This window comes from Pelobates fuscus, chromosome 1, assembly GCF_036172605.1.
Source record: "Pelobates fuscus isolate aPelFus1 chromosome 1, aPelFus1.pri, whole genome shotgun sequence".
NCBI classification, from domain to species: domain Eukaryota; kingdom Metazoa; phylum Chordata; class Amphibia; order Anura; family Pelobatidae; genus Pelobates; species Pelobates fuscus.
In genome coordinates, this window is record NC_086317.1 from 403,326,780 (window position 1) to 403,347,766 (window position 20,987).

General features: G+C 42.5%; 1 protein-coding gene across 1 annotated transcript; it reads right to left on the reverse strand.

Moving 5' to 3' along the window:
* Positions 1 to 62: 62 nt before the first annotated feature.
* Positions 63 to 14,112, reverse strand: LOC134569082 (chymotrypsin-like elastase family member 1). Its single transcript, XM_063427961.1, has 8 exons — positions 14,031 to 14,112; positions 13,633 to 13,712; positions 11,444 to 11,544; positions 10,722 to 10,847; positions 9,613 to 9,749; positions 9,316 to 9,461; positions 841 to 990; positions 63 to 192 (listed from the first exon to the last, which is right to left on the reverse strand). Exons 1-8 carry the CDS (start codon positions 14,068 to 14,070, stop codon positions 184 to 186), a joined length of 789 nt encoding a protein of 262 aa, XP_063284031.1. The 5' UTR covers positions 14,071 to 14,112; the 3' UTR covers positions 63 to 183.
* Positions 14,113 to 20,987: the final 6,875 nt, after the last annotated feature.

Genomic DNA, 20,987 nt, shown 5'->3' on the forward strand with positions numbered 1-20,987 from the left:
ACTGATATAGAAAAAAGAATAAAACTCCACATCCAATGTATAAAAGACAAAGATGGTACACGTGGAATTTATATAACATTCTTTACTGAATTGTGCTTATAGACAGAAAATTTAAATTACACAAATAAGATTATTTTTGATGTCTCTAGCACGTTTCTTGAACATCTTGTAAGTTTCATTTCTTTAGATATTCTGAAATGAGAATAACGCAGAGTCAGTAAAAAGGAGAGAAAAGCAGTCAATTCCAATTATATGTTATAAATATATGAATGTTTAGCTTTCCAGTTGAGATTTGATTTCAAGTCTGCCAGCATTTTGCCACATGAGCATGATTGCAGTTTTAGTCTAACTAACATAGGATGGCTACTGTTGACCAGTCTTTCAATATAAAAAGCTAGGATTTAAAATGGGACCTATGCATTTTTTGCTCACTCTTTTATATTTAAACATTAATATTTCTTGATTTATTATAATCTGTTCTTTCTCTAATGGTGAATTTTATAATCTTCACCTCACCTTCTGCGTCACAGAATCTTTACCTGTTTATGACATTTTCTCTATATGTTGTCTTTATACATGTCTCAGTCTTCCACATGCTCAATGATGTGCATTAGCTTGTTATTGACTTTTGTTGATATTCATAAATACCTCTGGGATTTCTGCAGATAACTGAAACGTAAAAGTCTTCTACCTAAACTATATGTTGATGATTAAAGGTCAACACAAGTGAAACTCAGTTTGATCAGATGACAAATGGATGAAGGTAAGATTCTAACTATTTTCAATATGTCTATTCATATTTACAGAACGCATATCCTGTGCCTTGGTAAACTAACTCACAGAATTGATCCAGGAGATATAAGCAGAGACTCTGGTGAACACGGTTGGTTTGAGGTAGGCATTGCATCCAGAAGAAGACACAAAGCTAGTTACACCATGGACTTGGTAAACTCCATTGACAGCACAGTTGAGGGGTCCGCCAGAATCTCCCTATAATAAAAAAACACAATATTATAGACAGAGTATATACAGCTTCATAACATTTAGAACATGCACAGATTTATATAGTTGCTGAATTTTTAAAGAATGCACTTTATCATTTAATGTTAAAGGGACACTATATTAATCCAGACTAATTCAGCTCATTGAAGCTGTCTAGGGGCATTGTTCCTGTTCCACTTATTCTTGCAATGTAAATCATTGCAGTTTTAGAGAAATTGCAATGATTGCCTCGCAGGACTAAGACAACCTCTAGTGACTGTCAGTCAGACAACCCCTAGTGGTACTTCCTGGATCCTAATGGACTCCAGGTCGCTTAAAGATACTGGAGGTCCTCATGCCCTGCATGAGGATCTCCAGTGTCAGTGAAATCTCCAGCGCTTTCCTATAGGAACGTCCTAGTGTGCGCACAATGCTCGCCTCACATGTGCATTAGGCCCCATATTCCTCCTCCTGATGTCAGAGGAGGCAAAGACCTGACCCAGCACCGAGGGTCATCCGAGCTGGAATTGGGTAATCGAATAAAAGGTTTTTAAACCTTTACATGCCAGGCAAGGCCACGAGGGAGGGGGGACCACAGGGCACTGTAATGTTGTTAGAAATCATAAACCACAAACCATGCACAATTAATCTTTATTTATGTTCCCATGTATCACAAGCAAGCTAAGCAAAATAAGAAATGTAAGACAATGTGTAGTTCTGCAAATGAATTGGCGTATGAGTGCAGATTTGATGCCGTGCTACAATTAAAGTATCTTAGCCAATAATTGTTTTTTAACCCAATAATTAATGTTTCTGATAGACACACATACATTCAACTCACACTGTGACAGAGTTAAATTGTTACAGGCCGCTGTAGTGCTTTTGATGCCAGGAATACCCTGGCTCGATTCCTCAATAGTGGGACAAATGATTTGCCCCCTTACCTGGGTCCACTCCTGGCTCCGATGCTTCTTGGTGATCTGGTGACAATCTTCCTGTTTCTGCAGAGCCGTTGAATCCTAGAAGCTGCTGTCAACACCATTCATTGGCTGAGAGTGTCAGCTGACCTCTTTCAACCAATGACTGACGTTCTCTTCCTCCGGCAGAAGAAGGGTCAAACTTAATATGTGCAGCATTTCAAAGTGAAGTATGGCACATACAGACTTTAGGTACCATGACCACTTGAAATCAATAGAACCATATTAACTGAAGCCCATGGATCAGCGCAGTCAGGGGAATGGGCCTTGACAGAGCCAAGGAGTAGGTAGGTGGAGCTATAGATTTAGGGGTGGGGAATTAGGGTGGAGCATGTTAAAGGGTGTGAAAAGTGCAAGTATATTAAGCGGCCATTTTAGCAAGTGGCCATTTTAATCAGAATCTGCACTGACCTGTTAATTGTTTTGGCAGGTTGTGTGGTTTCTTTTCTTCTGTTTTTCAGATGGCTTCGCTTGAAGAGATCCTGGACGGTGTGAGAGCAGCCGTGAGAGACAGGGGGATGGCATGGCTGCAACAGCAATTGGCGGTTCCTGGGACCAGCGGTAACCCCCCGGCGGCTGTGGAGAGGCGCTCGGTGCGGAGGGCGAGACCGCCCCAGCGGCTGAGCCCGGGCGTGATGCCCGCAGCGCGTCGGAGACGGAGTCCATCCAGAGAGGCGAGCGGCTCATCGGTTGTGGAGGCAGGCCGGTCGGAGCTATCGCAAACGCCGCCGGCCCCGTCTGTGCGACGCGGCGCCGGTAAGGCAAGGGCGGCGACTAGGCCTGGCATGGTGTCGCGGCCTACCACGAGGAGCGCTGCTCGCAGGACGGCGGGCGGCAAGGCGGCAAAACTGGCGACGGCCTCCGAGGAGACCGGGACCGCAGAGGATGTCGGAGGTGTGGATGGAGCCCAGACACGTCCCGGTGAGTCTGCCGCCGGTTTAAATACCGGGCGGCAAGGAAAGGCACTGGGGACTGGGGAGGACGGGCTGACACCACCTCAGAGGGCAGCAAGGGACGCCAGTGGAGGGGGAGTCGATCAGGCGGGCGAGACAAGGCCCAGGCAAGGCAGCGGGGGGACAACAGGACAGGTCACCCAGCTAGGGCAGCAGGACCAAGTCAGGACGGCAACGGAAGGGGCTTCCGCTTGTCAGGGCCAGCGCAGCGCGTCCCCGGTGGACAGAGGAGCGGACAGTGAGGGATTGTCTCAGGGGTATGACACACACTCTGACAGCGGGGTTAGGAGTGGACTGGAGGGCCATAAATGTTGCTCCCGGGGACGGCAGGATTACAGAGACAACCCTAGGCCTGCGGAATACAAGAGGCGGCGCGGGGCAAGCGCCAGGCAAAACCGGGCAGGGTGTGTCAGGGAGAGGAGCCCGTCTACTGACGGGTACAGTAGGCGGGGGTCAGTCTGCAGGGCCAGGAGGAGAAGGGAACGGCGCAGCGAGTCTGGGTCCTCTAACGGGAGCACCCAAGGACAGCCGGAGAGTTCTTACGGCCTAGAGGGCCTGGTTACTAGGCGGGAGAGGCGCAGGGTTGACGGCAGGGAACGTAAGGAGGAAGGGCGGGTAGACGGGCACTCGAACAGACTACCCAGGTGTTCTTCTCCTTACAGGTCACGGAGCGGTACACCTACGGTCCCACGGCGGGATCCGGCGGAAGGGAGTCGGCGTCAACTGGACACTCCAGAGCCGCACACGGCAGGTGGAAGGAAAACGACCCCGCGGCCCTCCGCGGCCGGAGGCTCTGGCGGTGAGTTGCCTGTTACATCACATTCTGATTCCATGTTAACTTGCCTAAAATCGTTGTTAGATTCCTGGGTCAGTGGGGAGGGGGCTTCACCGCAATTTTCGAGGGTATGGGTTCCGGAAGCGGGTTCCGGGACAACGGGACAGGCTAAGGGAGCGGTGAGTGGTGTCTCCGGACGGAGTACGCCTGAACCAGGTGAGAAGACAGGCTTAGGTTCGGTCGGAGGAGGGGAGGTTTCCGATGCGGCACGGCAGAATGTGCATGTCTCTTTCGCAGGCCCCTTGGGATGTCACCTGAAGTCTGAGGTAAAGGACAGGATTTGGAAAGGTGAGTTCGTAGAGGTTTTTTCTCTTCTTCCTCTGGAGGAGTTCCTCGATCTAAAGGATGAGGATAAGAAGGATGCGAAGAAGGAGGAAGAAGAGAAGAAGCGTAGGTATCGGAAGATACCTAAGACGTTTGCGAACTGGCTGCGGGCTTTTTGCATACTGGCCAGCGTCATCGGGGAAAAGTTTCCCGATCGCTGTTCGCAGCTTTTTTGCTACTTAGACGGGATAGGGGACGCTTACCGGACGTACGGGGGTATTGCTTGGTGGAAATACGATGAGCAATTCCGCCAGCGTTTGGCAGCGAACCCGAGCATGAGATGGGATCAGATGGATCTGCCCCTGTGGATGCGGCTCATGATGGCGCAGAAGGCTGCGCCCTTTCACGGGGCGGCCGGTGCAGCACCTGGGGGAGCGGCGCCGGCCGGACAAAAGAAGGGTTTCTGCTGGCTCTTCAACGAGGGCCAATGTAAATGGGGCTCGTCGTGTAGATTCAAACACGAGTGTTCCGGTTGCGGCGGTGCGCATGGAGTTAATAGGTGCTTCAAGAGAGGCAAACCGGCTAGCGGGGGAGGTCCCATCGGCGCCACGGCCCCTGCCGCTGCCACTGGGGGCAACTCCGGTGAAGGTAGGCGAGATGCTGCCGTGGCTAAAGCGCTACGCTAACCGGGCTGACGCGGAATTTTTGAGGAAAGGATTCACAGAGGGGTTTATGATACCGTTCAAAGGGAAGGGGCCAGGGACTTTATGTTTGAATTTACGATCCGTTCGGGATCACCCAGGGGTGGTGCGGGAAAAATTGATGTCGGAGGTACGGCTTGGCAGGATGGCGGGACCTTATGTGGTCCCACCTATGCCGAACTTGAGGGTGTCTCCGTTGGGGGTGGTCCCCAAGAAGGAGCCAGGCAAATTTCGGTTGATACACCATTTGTCTTACCCAAAAGGGGCTTCTGTTAACGACGACATTGACGCGGCCTTAAGCTCCGTTTCCTACGCATCATTCGATCAAGCGGTCGAGTTGGTACGGAGAGCGGGGCCGGGAGCGTTGATGGCGAAGGTGGACGTGGAGGCAGCTTTCAGGTTGCTTCCTATTCACCCGACATGTCACCATTTATTGGGATGTTTCTTTGATGAGGGTTTTTTTGTGGATTTGTGTTTGCCCATGGGCTGCTCTATTTCTTGCTCATACTTTGAAAAGTTCAGCTCTTTCTTTGAATGGGTGGTGCGTCAGGAGTCGGCTGGGGGTGCAGTAGTGCACTATCTGGACGACTTTTTGTGCGTAGGACCGGCAGGGTCCGACCGTTGTGGGCAAATACTGGGGGTGTTGCAATGGGTGGCACAGGTCTTTGGGATCCCGTTGGCGGCTGAGAAGACGGTGGGCCCGACGGTATGCTTGAGCTTCCTAGGGCTGGAGATCGATTCGGTGAAGGGTGAATGTAGGTTACCATCGGATAAACTGACAGCGCTCCGCCAGCGGGTGGGGGTAGTCAGGGGTTCGAAGAAGGTGACCTTGAGGCAGTTACAGTCCCTGCTGGGGAGCTTGAACTTTGCTTGTAAAGTGATCCCTATGGGGAGGGTTTTTTGCAGGCAGTTGGCTCGAGCAACTTGCGGTGTGCGATTACCAGGTCATTATATCAGAGTCTCCGCTGCGATGAAGGCTGATCTGGATGTTTGGTTGTGTTTCCTGCAGGAGTTCAATGGTAGGGTGTATTTTAGGGATGAGGCAGCCTCGTCGGAGGAAATCGGCTTATTTACGGACGCTTCCGGGAGCGTAGGTTTCGGTGCTTACCTGGCAGGGAGGTGGTGCGCGGAAGAGTGGCCGGAGGCATGGAAGGGAAGCGCCTTGATCAGGAACCTGGCATTTCTAGAGCTCTTTCCTGTGGTAGTGGCGGTTTCTTTATGGGGCGAAGAGCTCGCGAACAGGAAGGTGATCTTTCACTCCGATAACATGGCGGTGGTGCAGGCAGTTAATAATATCTTGGCCTCTTCTATGCCTGTGGTACGGTTGTTGAGGCACCTGGTGCTGCTGTGCATGTCTTGGAATATTGTGTTTAGGGCAAAACATGTCCCGGGATTGTTGAATGTTATCGCTGACGCCTTATCTCGTTCACAGTGGGAGCGTTTTTGGGCAGCGGCGCCGGGAGCTCGGGAGACGGGTCAGGCATGCCCGGCGGAGATGTGGCGGCTCGGGACGTCTTGCTTGGGGGCTTTATAAGAAGTTCCCTGGCGCCCGGAACGTGGACAGCGTACACCAGGGTATGGTCTGAATGGGAGGAGATGATGGGGCAGTCGGGAGGGGCGAATTCGCCGGCAGGTAGGTTGGACACGCTCTTATGGTTGTTGTGTCGGTTATTCGCGGAAGGGGCTTCTCCCGCGAAGGTGGACCGTTACATGTCAGCATTGGCATTTTGGTTTAAATTCACGGGTAAGGAGGATATTACAAAAAAATGTTTGGGTGAGGCAGGCGTTACGCGGCTTTCGTAAAGGACGAAGGACTGTAGACTCAAGACGGCCTGTGTCGTTTAACATTCTACAGGGCTTGACGGAGGGGTTGCATGACATTTGTACATCTCCGTTTGAAGTGCTTTTGTTTACCGTAGCTTTTGTCTGGGCGTTCTTTGGGGCGTTCCGCATCGGCGAACTGGTCAGCTCTAATAAGTTCGGGGCGAACGGGATCCGGTTCGAGGATGTGGTGCTGGGGCAGGACAAAGTCGAGATACACCTGAGGTGCTCCAAGACGGATGTCTTTGGGAGAGGTAAGACAATAATTTTGTTTGCGTTGCCGGGGTCGGAAGTCTGCCCAGTAGCATGCGGGCACAAATACTTAGGCGTTCGCCCTCAAGGCTTGGGGTGCTTCCTCGTTCACAAGGATGGTCTTGCGCTGTCGCGCTTCCAATTTGTCAGGGTCTTTCGCATGGGACTGCGGCGGTTGGGTTTGCATCCCATGCAATTTGGGACTCATTCATTTCGCATAGGGGCGGCAACGGAGGCAGCGCGGCTTGGACTCGGGGATGACCGGATTAAACAGATAGGTCGGTGGGAGTCCGCGCGTTTTAGGACGTATGTACGAACGGATAAGTTGGTTTGAAGGGGGGGTCTGGTTGGTTTGAAAGTATGGTTTCAATGCTCTGCTAGTTAATAACTTGTGTTTCTTTCTAGGTCGGGTTGTATGGTTGGTGGGTCACTCCAACGTTTATTGGGCGCAGAAGAGGGCCGCAGTTCGGAGGAATGGATCACAACTGGGCTTTCTTCAGGACACTGTGCAGTTAAAATGGTTTGGTTTTCGTGGTTTCAGCTGGCAGAGCATTAGTGGAGTGATTTTTGAAAAATTGTTGGAAGGAAATCCCCCGGACGTATTACTGATACATGGTGGGGGTAACGATTTGGGGCTTATCCCCCAGAGGGAGTTAATTAGGAGGATGAAGCGGGATTTGGATCGCCTTCGGGAGCGGGTGCCGGGAGTGGTTATAGTATGGTCTGAGATGGTGCCTAGATTTAATTGGAGACACGCCAGGGACACAGCTGCGGTGGCGAGATGTCGGGGGAAAGTTAACAAGGCCATGTCTGTTTTCGTTCGGAGGTCAGGTGGGGTCCCGGTCAGGCATTGGGAGCTAGAGGGTATGTTACCTGGGTATTATCGTAAGGATGGGGTGCACCTTTCGGAGGTTGGTTGTGACTTGCTTAACCTAGGTTTTCAGGAAGGGATTTCCCGGGCCCTATTTCTGTGTGGTGGGGGGCGCTCGAGACATTAAGGGATCAAGTCTCGGGCTGTGGCGGGATAGGGCTAGGGTAAATGGGATGGAAGTGGATTAGCAAGTGGCTAGGCTAAGCTTAGGTTGAATTAGGCCAGAGTTGGAAGTGGTCTGTTGGTTCGAGCTCATCGGTGGCTCCGAACCTGGTGGTGTAAGGGTGTCTCGGTACACCCCTACAGTTAATAAAGTTATAATTATGGGGCCTCTTTGGTAGGCCGTGTGTTATATTTATGTGTTATTTATATTGTTATATATTGTTTATGGTATGGGGTCATTGTCTGGGTTAATGCTGTACGGATGGGGGTGGGGGTAAATTAATTTTATTTGGCAATGACCCCAATTTGTTATCTTGTTTATTGAAAAATTTAAATAAAGCTGTGGACTTTTATTTTCCAACAGAAACTGGTGTCTGTGTTTATTGGGGGGTTATGGGGATCAAAATGCCACAAGCCGAATAACGACTGTGCGCATGTCATGAAGCCCATGGATCAGCGCAGTCAGGGGAATGGGCCTTGACAGAGCCAAGGAGTAGGCAGGTGGAGCTATAGATTTAGGGGTGGGGAATTAGGGTGGAGCATGTTAAAGGGTGTGAAAAGTGCAAGTATATTAAGCGGCCATTTTAGCAAGTGGCCATTTTAATCAGAATCTGCACTGACCTGTTAATTGTCCCTCCCACCCTCCCTGGTTTTTTAGCAGGTCCCGTTTGGTCACAGCGGCGGGATAGGGCTAGGGTAATTGGGATGGAAGTGGATTAGCAAGTGGCTAGGCTAAGCTTAGGTTGAATTAGGCCAGAGTTGGAAGTGGTCTGTTGGTTCGAGCTCATCGGTGGCTCCGAACCTGGTGGTGTAGGGGTGTCTCGGTACACCCCTACAGTTAATAAAGTTATAATTATGGGGCCTCTTTGGTAGGCCGTGTGTTATATTTATGTGTTATTTATATTGTTATATATTTTTTATGGTATGGGGTCATTGTCTGGGTTAATGCTGTACGGATGGGGGTGGGGGTAAATTAATTTTATTTGGCAATGACCCCAATTTGTTATCTTGTTTATTGAAAAATTTAAATAAAGCTGTGGACTTTTATTTTCCAACAGAAACTGGTGTCTGTGTTTATTGGGGGGTTATGGGGATCAAAATGCCACAAGCCGAATAACGACTGTGCGCATGTCAAGGGTTGTTTCAATAGCATTCCTGTATATGTTTGTGTGAACTGTATAAAAGGAAATGAAAATACTATGAAGGTGATTTTACTAGAGCCTAATGCTTTAAGACTCCAGTGAAATTAACCCTTTCATTGCTCCAGAGGAGAACAGAATGATGCTTGACTCTCTTCTGCAAACCACATTAATAAAATCTATGCTGGGCTCTGTGAGCCTTCCCCTGACCCCACCACCTAAACCTCCCCCCATTTAGTTTCCACTTAATGGCTATATCTTAGAAGTACAGCTCTTCTAATACGTGATATAACACTTAACAGGAAATATTGCAAAAACCTTATTACATGTTTGTTACTCTAGAACTTTACATATCTTACCTGGCATCCAGCCTGAGCTCCGTTACCACCGGCACACACCATTGTGGACTTGACTGTGCTGCCCCAGTAAGAGCTGGTGGAGCAAGTTGATTGAGCTACAACAGGCAGAGGGGCCTGCTGAAGGATTGAGGGAAGGGATCCACCAGCTGTGGGGAAGATACAATTCACTTAGGGCTGTGTAACATCCATAAAGATAAAAGCAACATGAGTGACGATTCCCTGACTGAAGTTCTGCATATTTGATCGGAAAAAAAGCAGACGAACTGTATTAAATCACAAAATAAGCATATTACTTACTAACGGTTCTGCCCCATCCGGTAATGGTGCAGGCGTAATTGTTGGAAAGGACAGCTCCGTTGTTTGGCAGTGTTGCCAGCTTCACATAGCTGTTCAGGCTGGCGCTGGATGCCAGATGAAGGACTGCAATGTCATACCTGTTAAAAGAGTGTTTAGTTATAAGACATTTATAATACATAAGATGTTATACATGTAAATGAATAAAAGGAAATTATATAATCTTAGCCGCAATAAGCAGAGTCACTTTATTATACTATATAGATATTCAGAGTCATTTTATTTAGAATGTATGCAAATATATCTTACAAATAAGGTTAACATCACTTCTATTTCAGATTGCATCCTCCCATGAATCAGTTTGTCACAAAGTTTTATAACTGATCTTTTTCTTTAGATCTTTTTCTTTAAATTCTTCCCATCATAAAATAATTATTTATAAGATTCCACAAGGTTTATTTATAAGTCTCTCCATTCTCTTTTGTGATGTAACTGTTTTGTGTTGTCTTATTAATGATATACACCTTATATACAAAGGATCGACAGAAAACTGCCCAGGTAAAGACCACCATTAACAATTGTAGGATAAGCAATAATAAAATGTGTCAAAAAATATGAAAATATATATACAAAAAAATAAATTAAATTAATGTTCACAGTATTAAATAATTTTAAAAGTTTAGACAAAAATATTCTATCATATCAACAGCAACTCCAAAAACTATTAAATTGAGGCCAGAGCTGAAATATTAGTTACAAACTAGCTGAATTTGCTCCAGTGACTTAGAGCTCAGGAAGAGTTTTCGGGGCCGATGGAACAAAAAAATCTATTGTTAGGAAAAGAGTTTCACAATATCATTTAACCCTTCACAACATTACAGCCACTTCAAGTCACTTCATGCTCACTATTAGTGACTTATAGAACCTTACCGGAACAATAGAACACCATACATTTCCCAGGACAAATATGATTTTCTGAGTTCTTTCTTCATTGAGTCAATTTTTTTTTTTTTTTTACAGTAAATATTTTTGGAGATTAACTTTTTGTCAATAACTTTATATATATATATGTAGAACTGTGTGTTTTGTATTTTGACTATTTAACGTCTTACCCGGCTGCTACATTGTTGGTGTTCCAGCTGGCATGTTTTACAATTCTAGACACGGAGATATATTGTTCTCTGCCTTCGTTCACATTCAGGTTGTGTTCTCCCAAAACCACACGATATGAAACCACACTGTAAAAAATAGGTAAATTGGTTTAACACATAGGATTTATTCACTAAACATAAGCCTAGTTATTAGTGTCCACTTTATGTTTTCAAATGTATTTGTATTGTAAATCTAGAAGTTGTACCTATACTCATTTTATGGGATTATTTACCAAGTTCCGCAATGCACAGGCAACGTTTGTGAAGATTTTCACTCAGTATATGAACATGAAAAATGTTCTAAACATCAATGAATTGATTCAAATAAGTTTCACTTTAATAGCCTCCCTAAGCCAACCAAAACATTACCAATATCTCTTAAGGGAACCCCAAAGTATAACTAATAATTTTGGATTAGGGACAAAATTGCAATATATATGTTGCCTTATATGATTTTATTAACCCATTATTTCAAGCATATATTGTTTTACAACAGATGAGCAATGTGATTGGCTGGAATAGCAATGGGCAGAAGGTTGGGGTAAAAGTAGTAAAAGTATGTTTTCTTAAAATATGTATGCACTGTATAGCTAATGTTGATGAATAAAAAATAAAACACATTTTAATATTATAAATAATAAAAAATATGTAAATAGTCCAGGTAAATTGCTTGATGCTTTTACCTGTCTACACAGTGAGCAGCGGTCAGGACACGGTTAGCACGGATAAGAGAACCTCCACAGGTGTGATACCAGCTGCTTCCAGACTGATACTGAAGGGAAATCTGGGGAAAAAGTCAAAACACATTTATCATAAAGCTATTTTTCGTTTGTATTTGTTTCAAAACAAATGTTCTAGACCAGTGGTTGCCAAACCAGTCCTTATGGCTTGGATTTATATATTTCCCTGTTTTATTCCAATGGGGATACTGACATAACTTGTACTGGTGGTGGGTCTTGATGACTGGTTTGGGAAGCACTGCTCTAGAAAAGCCATCTCTGAAATATTGGGTATTTATAAAAAGTATAAGACCAAGGCTTGCAGCAAAACACAATATGGAATCCAACAAAGCAGAATATGATATATACAAAATGTATTCATGCCTCCTCACAAATAAAAGCTAATAATTCCAAGTACACAAGAGGTGGAGAGTATTCACCAGAGGATGCTAATGTATTTCAAGCCTCATGGACACTTTTTCTGATCTAATTTGGCATTTCCTGGTCACTTATTAAAAATCAGGGTTTAGTGAATAACCTTATCAGTATAACTGTGTTCAGTATTGCCTGAAGGCTCTGTTACTAGACAGTGAATTGTAACAAACTGGAAATTGGAGAGAAATCTGAGTGAAGGAAGTTGATAAATGGTTTAAATGAATATGAATTGCATGGAATATTTAATACTCTTTTAATTGTTAAAAATATTCTTTTACAATAAAGTAACTAGGTATAATATTTAAAAAATAAGGTTTTAGTCATATTATCTTGCATATTGCTTTTGATAACTGTAAGAGTCCTGCACAATAAAAAAAATCAAAAAAAAAAATCATAATCATGCCAAATGTTCCTCATTGATATTTGTTCAATATCTTAATTATACTAATCATTCCAATCTTCAGTTACGTGACACTGGAAAGGACCATTGCAGTTTCAAAGACGTTTCTCTTACTGCAATGGAAAGATGTGTGCATTCTAAGCACCATAATCAGTACAGCTAGTATTTTTTGTCTAGGGTTTTTAAGAACTGGTCCTTAGTTTTATGTCAAGCCGTTAAGAAGTGGTTCGACAATTACTGGCCACTCTATGGCATCTAGATTCCCCCACCAAAGCCACTTACTTGTATGCATTGAAAATATGGTATTAACAAGTTTCAATCATCATTTTCAATTTCATCAAACTTGGCTGTTGGTGATTGGCTAAGAGAAGTTTTGATTAGTCCGGTGGTTTCACATTATCCTATTTGAACGATGCAGAAGTATTAATTCCTATTTCCAACAGAAACACTGGGAATATTTATCAGTCTTTTGTTCTAAAAAGTGGTACAAAAATATAAACATGGTAGAGTCACCAATGGAATATGCCTGCATGTCCCACTGGTTTCCGAGGTGATTGCCTCACTTTTCATACTTTAGACCGCTTTTTAGAGCAGAACTGTTTGCTGAAAAACCCATTGTTTGCATTTCTCCTCCACCACACACCATGTGCAATGACAGACATGACCGACAAAGACAGAGTGTATGTGATTGCTAGTAAACTGACATGGAACCACTCAGTTCCACAAAATTTTATTTTATTCGCTAGATCTCACAAATACATTTATTATAAGTGCTAAGTATCCAACTATTGAACATACTAGCTGGATATTAGGAATATTATATGTAACCAGATCAGTAGCCTATATACTTCTTCATTTCATACTCCATTTAGGGGGTTAAGTAAGGTATAATTACATGGGATGAAGGTGGAATTGACAAGTAAGGGCTTGGAATTCAGGCAAAGTTGACAAATATGTGGTGCTGCACTCACATTTTGAGCCCGGAGATTGAAGCCATAACTCACATGGTGGATCTTATCTCACATGCACATGTGTCTAACCTACTCTCAAACCCACTCTACCTTCAGAAAATCCTCTGCTTTCAAAACTTACACCATTGCCCCTGAAACTCTAGATTATAATTCTTAATCACTGCTTCTCTAGCTTGTCCATCATGCTCTTCATACAAGATACTCGCCAACTGTCAATAGTTAGATAGTTCTAACTAACTGTCAATGGTTAGATAATACCAAACTTTGGTAATGGTAACAGTGTTACTTAGATTAGTTATAGGGTAGGTTTCTATCAAATTCTAAACTTACTAAGTAACTACACTTACCTGCCATGGCCATGCATTTTGTGCAGAATTTGATCCTCCAACAACTCGCTCATTTCCCTGGCCATCTTCATAGCATTGTCCTTTGAGGAAAGAGTTATACAGTAAGTAGCATTCAATAAATTAACTTTTTGTAACAATGGCAATGTGAATATTATCTACATTCACCAAGGTAAGTCATTATAAAAACTTTGCAATTATTTATGTTACTACTTGTGCTACATATTTTATTTAGGTTTTACTTACCTGACTTTGCCCAATTTTTAATAAGAGGACAGTAAGACTAAACATGTTATAGAAGACAGTATTCGTCTTGTTTACAAAGGAATAGAGGATGCCAGTAGATACTAACATAATTAATTGGGTTCAGTGATCTACGATTTGCTATGAATAGAACTCACCACAGAGGACAAGAGCAGCAAGTAGAATGAGCCTCAACATCTTCAGTTAGTTCCTGCTAATTTCAACAGAGAAAGTTTTAGTCTCATCTCCCTGTAAATATACCAAGAGAACGTACAAAACTTAATGATGGGAATCGTTGCAAATGTAACATGTTGCAATAGTATATTGTACAATATGTCAATTACCAATACTGTATAGTTTCTTCAAGGACAAGGTATATTTATATACACGTACCTATTTTAAAAATCTTTGGAAGGAAAATGAAATAGGAAACATTGCATAATTCTTTACATAAAGTTGCAGTAATATAAAACACTGCTTATCGCAATGTGACATTATACTCAATAGCTTAAAACTATACATTCATTTTTATTCACATATCAGCATCTGAACTCAAATGTTACTGAATTGTAGTTTTATGCACAGCAGGAAAGTTCAGTTTAGCCAAATTATATTTTCCATAATCAAATGTTTGTTCCGGATGTGCAACGCTCATATATGTGCCAGTTTGGTTCTCCAAACATTCGTCTATGGGATAATATTCAGAGAAACATTTGGACAACCAAAACCTGAAGCGAAAATTGACCAATTACTATACTGCAAAATAAATATAATATGAATATTGTGTATATATTTTATAGTACACCGGTAGGTGTATTTTCATGCCATTTCTCTGAGAGATCATGTGAGAAAAAGTAACCAATAGAGAGAAAAGGAGGAGTAAAAGTACTAAAAAATTTCATATGATTTGTGATTCACAATTCCACCCATGGCATGAACAAAAGAGATGATTGATGGGAAAAAAGATGATTGACAGTTGGGGGACAGTCACTAAATGTTGATTTTATTCCCATATCAAGTGATAATACACTGATAGAGGGAAAAAAGGAGAAGGAGAAAAACAAATATATATATATATATATATATATATATATATATATATATATGATATATTTATAAATATATCTATATAAATATAGATTTTTTTTACTAGGCATGTGCATGGGGAAAATTTTCGGTTCGGTTCGGCATTCCGAAATTCGGGATTTTCGCAATTCGGCACTTCAAGACTTCGGAACTTCGGCACTTCGGCACTTCTAAACTTTGGAAATTCTGCAACTTCGGAACTTCGGAACTTTGGAACTTCGGCACTTCGGAAATTCGGCAACTTCGGCACTTCAACACTTCGGATTGTCGGAACTTTGGCATTTCGGAAATTTCGGGAGTTCGGCACCTCGAAACTTCTCTTGCAGCCACTTGGTAGATAACTCCATAATTCCCACAGTATTAGGGAGTTATCTACAAAAAGGCTGAAAGACTTAAATTGGTCTTTCAGACAAATTTATATATTTAAAGGCTTATTGTTGGCCACACTTTATCTTAACAAAGTCTGAACGCACGGGTGCTTTTGCCGCAATAACATCAAAATCTTCATAGTTAAAAAAAGCAATGAATGAGCTGCAAAAGCAGTATTATATTGAAAAAAAATACTGAAAACTGCTGCATTCCTAAATGTTAACACATATTAAAAATGACTTTTACCCTGAATAAGTAGCTTCAACAAACCCAATGTGAGACTTTTAAAATGGAAGACTCTGACATGGCTAAAATAGAAATAATGAAAAAATGCAAATAAAATGGACAGCAATTCCTAGTAGGGAATCACTCTAGTCTGCACAGTGCAGTGCTATTCTTTTTTAATGCAATACCCATGTTTAACCACTAGGTGGTGCAAAATGTCAGCGAACTAGATTATTCACTAAAGTCCAAAGTAGAGTGCAAAATCAAACATTGTTCACAGTATGTTACAATGTCCTGATTTTGCAGAGCAGGCTCTGAATGAGCACATATTTAGTCTGGATTTCAGGCAGACCAAAAACTGGCAGGCAGCTAAAATCCTGACCTGGTTTGTTAAGTATCTGGGTTTTATAATTCCAAGCTATTTATCCACTGGCAGTGCTAGCAGCCAGTGGACAATTCGTGAAAAAAAAAAAACACTCAGCATGAGGGTTAACGTATGAGGCAGTAATAACAATAATAATAATAATAATAATAATAACTGGCCAGCACTTAATAGCCACATTAAATAGTAATCATTTTTTTAAAAAGTACTTGGTGTTAATAAGACCCTTATATTAACATAAGGGAGGCTTAATACCTGTCTTATGGCTCACCCGCCATGCCACAGGTGTAGATATGGCTATTAAACAGAAAAGGTCCCCCATCCTCTAGCATGTAAGCTCATTGAGCAGGGCCTTCAACCCCTCTGTTCCTGTGCGCCTATTTGTCTGGTTACAATTACGTGTCTGTTAGTCCACCCATTTACAGCACTATGGAATTGTGTTGGTGCTATTTAAATAATAATAATAATGAGCAGCCACCCAAGAGCATGGGGTAGGACTTAAAATTCAAGAAAGGGGTATGGACCAGTCACCGTCAATCCCCTGACCCAACCCATGGGGTCATACTAATGTCACCCTCTGTCCCTGGGACAGGTGAAGGTTACTATTTCCCCAAAGAAAAAATCCTCTGTTCCCCCTAACATCCAAAATCAGCAGGTGAGGGGATATTAAATGTAATAAGGGGTAGACAACGTATTGTACAAAAAGGATTTGTTACAACTTGCCCATTCCCCTCATCCAGTGGTTAGAGGAAACCAAGCTTATAGCCACCCTTAATAAAATTGCCCTAACTGCAAGGACAAAAAAAAGAAGATATCTGAAGGTAATTTTTTGAAAGTATTTTTTTTCTTCAGTGCCCAAAAAGGCCCCCAGAAATTTTAAAAAGAAAAAAAGAAACAAATTGCAAAAAACTTTTTAAAAACCTGTTGAGAAATAAAGCCACGCAGCAAAAAAATAATAATACATATGAGCTCTGCAAGGGCTCCACACAGAATGAGCTTTTATAAAAGCTTCCCCATGCTTTGAAGATATCCTGATTTGTTGGCTTGGAAGCTAACCTATCAGAATGCTCTGACAAGCAAGTCTCCTTTCTCACAAAACTTACCTGAGAATATTGCCTGGGCTGAGAGGGCAGTGAGATGTCACCCTACATTATTATATAATAAGCTGTCACCTGCTGCATTATTGGTGGGGTTGAAGAGGGCCTTATTATGTCCCCCATGTTTTTTGTTTTTACAGAGCGCCCACCGGGTCAGCCTTAATGGGAATACGGGGTGGACAGTGTCCTATCAACCCTCTTTATTGAATTTTAAGCTTCAATTCAAAACCCAAAGGTGATGGAAAAGGGACCCTGAGCCAGGTCATTATCTTACACAAACCATAACAGGGCCTTTTTAGTGACAGCAATGGCTGTCCATTTGTTAGTTTTTAGTTACAGTGAGCAGCGGCTGATTTAAAAAGCTCCCTTATATTTATAAGATAGTCATATTGATTTTTTTTTCTATTTTTACTCACATGTTTAACCCCTTAAGGACCAAACTTCTGGAATAAAAGGGAATCATGACATGTCACACTTAAGGAGTTAATGTGGCAACTGGCTAACAAGCACTCGCCAGCTGCCTGTCAGTAAAAGCAAAAAATTCAAGAAACCACTGTGGTACTCCGCAGATGTGGCCAAAATAGTAAAAAACAAAAAGTTAGCATTTAGTAATTATAAAAAAACACGGAGTGAGGAAGACAGAATGACCTATAAGATTAGGCAGAAAGAGGCTAAGCAAGTTATACGAGCTTCCAAATCACACACAGAAGAGAAAATAGCACAGTCAGTAAAAAAGGGGGACAAAACTTTTTTTAGATACCTAAATGAGAAAAGAAAAGTAAAACAAGGATTAGTTAGATTAAAAACAAAAGAAGGAAGGTATGTAGATGAGGATAAAGGTCTAGCTGACTGCCTCAATGAATATTTTTGTTCGGTATTTACAGATGAAAATGAAGGAAAGGGACCTCAGTTAAGAAAAAGGATAAAGGAGTCATTTATTACACGTGAGTTTACAGAGGAAGAGGTTCTATTTCAACTGTCAAAAGTAAAGACAAATAAGTCAATGGGACCAGATGGAATACACCCAAAGCTATTAAAAGAGCTTAGTGGTGTACTAGCAAAACCATTAACAGATTTATTTAACCAATCATTGATAACAGGAGTAGTCCCAGAAGATTGGAAGTTAGCGAATGTTGTGCCCATTCACAAGAAAGGTAATAGGGAGGAGTCGGGCAACTATAGGCCAGTAAGCCTTACTTCAGTAGTGGGGAAAGTGATGGAAACCATGTTAAAGGATAGGATTATTGAACATCTAAAAACACATGGATTTCAAGATCAGAGACAACATGGGTTTACTTCAGGGAGATCATGCCAAACTAATCTTATTGATTTTTTTGATTGGGTAACTAAAATTATAGATCAGGGTGGTGCAGTAGACATTGCTTACCTAGATTTCAGTAAGGCTTTTGACACTGTTGCACATAGAAGGCTTATCAATAAACTACAATCTTTGAGTTTGGATTCCAATATTGTTGAATGGGTAAGGCAGTGGCTGAGTGACAGGCAACAGAGGGTTGTAGTCAATGGAGTATATTCGAAGCTTGGGCTTGTCACCAGTGGGGTACCTCAGGGATCTGTACTTGTACCCATTCTCTTTAATATTTTTATTAGTGATATTGCAGAAGGTCTTGATGGTAAGGTGTGTCTTTTTGCGGATGATACTAAGATATGTAACAGGGTTGATGTTCCAGGAGGGATAAGCCAAATGGCTAATGATTTAGGTAAACTAGAAAAATGGTCAGAGTTGTGGCAACTGACATTTAATGTGGATAAGTGCAAGATAATGCATCTTGGACGTAAAAACCCAAGGGCAGAGTACAGAATATTTGATAGAGTCCTAACCTCAACATCTGAGGAAAGGGATTTAGGGGTGATTATTTCTGATGACTTAAAGGTAGGCAGACAATGTAATAGAGCAGCAGGAAATGCTAGCAGAATGCTTGGTTGTATAGGGAGAGGTATTAGCAGTAGAAAAAGGGAAGTTCTCATGCCATTGTACAGAACACTGGTGAGACCTCACTTGGAGTACTGTACACAGTACTGGAGACCCTATCTTCAGAAGGATATTGATACCTTAGAGAGAGTTCAAAGAAGGGCTACTAAACTGGTTCATGGATTGCAGGATAAAACTTACCAGGAAAGGTTAAAGGATCTTAACATGTATAGCTTGGAGGAAAGACGAGACAGGGGGGATATGATAGAAACATTTAAATACATAAAGGGAATCAACACAGTAAAGGAGGAGACTATATTTAAAAGAAGAAAAACTACCACAACAAGAGGACATAGTCTTAAATTAGAGGGACAAAGGTTTAAAAATAATATCAGGAAGTATTACTTTACTGAGAGGGTAGTGGATGCATGGAATAGCCTTCCAGCTGAAGTGGTAGAGGTTAACACAGTAAAGAAGTTTAAGCATGCGTGGGATAGGCATAAGGCTATCCTAACTATAAGATAAGGCCAGGGACTAATGAAAGTATTTAGAAAACTGGGCAGACTAGATGGGCCGAATGGTTCTTATCTGCCGTCACATTCTATGTTTCTATGTTTCTATGCCACATAGTTAACCTATGCACTGCTGAGGATTTTTTTTTTTTTTACTATTTGCTTGCTGACTGCTAGCATTGCCAAAGGCAAATAGCACTTTAAATTATAGTACGCTTGCACAAAAACATTTGAAAGATAATTTGCTTATGTGCATCTTACTGGATGCATTGGGTCCGTATTCAGTTTAAAAAGGGTGCTTTCTACATATTCCAAATCGTATACCTTGTATAGGGTTCAGATGAGAAAAGCTCTGATTTTAAACCAGACACTGAGTACATCTGGCTGATTGGTGTAGATTTAATCTGGTTGACTGAATTCGGACAAATATGAGAATTGCCATCCTGGCTATAATTTTACCATTTTCACTGGATAAATCCGGTGTTTAGTAAGAAAAAATGAGTGTTTACTATGGAGAGGGTGGTTAGAGAGCATGAGATGCCTCTCTGCGAATGATGCCTATTGAGAACTACCAGAAAAAGAAAGATGGTTAAATACTAACAAAATTAACCAAATTAAACAAGCTTACAACTAAACGAGTTAATTACACAATATGCTATGCTGCTCAGTAAGTTAAGTTAGTGTGTCTATAAGATACAAGCATGTTGTGTCTTGTTGTTGAGTAGCTAGTTCTTGAGACTAGTAGATGCAGTGATATTATTTACGCCTAATACAGCTCTAAAAACAAAGTGTGCATGTAACAGTGATTATATAGGCTGGGTAGAACGAGTTGCTGGCGAGTAAAGAGGACAGGTAGGCACATACTATTTTGTAGTGCCCTGACAACATATGCAAAAGTTTATATATAGAGACAGTGGCTCCTTAGGGCATTGCAATTTAAACACAGAGCATAATTTTATAGTGTATCAAGAGACTTAGGCTTAAGTACATGTGTATTGCTAACCCAGTGGAGTGTGAGGCGTGAGCTGTGTCCGTATGTCATGGGTGCTGTGCTTATGAGTGTCAAGTGCTGATATACATGGTAGTTTGCAAGGTATGGTGCCAGGTACCGCTAGCTGCTTAGCCTGTAGGGTGATTTAGATACTAGCTGTCACAGCCGGAATAGTTTCTATGGCGTTGTCATTAGAAGGCTTTAGCATTGGGGATGTGGTGGTGGGAAGACCTGGCGGTACGGTGGCTCGTTATGTAGTGCCCCGTTTTATATAATGCGAGGGGTGGTGGAATGCGGGTGGCCTCAGTGGTGAGGGATCCGAACATGGTAGATATCATCAGCAGTAAAAATAGACATAAAAAATATTAACAAAAAAAAAAAAAAAAAAAGAGAAAGGAACATATTCGAGTAACAGAAAGTCAGTGAGAGTCAATTGAGATATTTGAAAATACCCTTCAGTGATGTGGCAAGTTCAGGCCTGTTTCAGCGGGCTATCTATGGCCACTCAGGTATTGGTAGC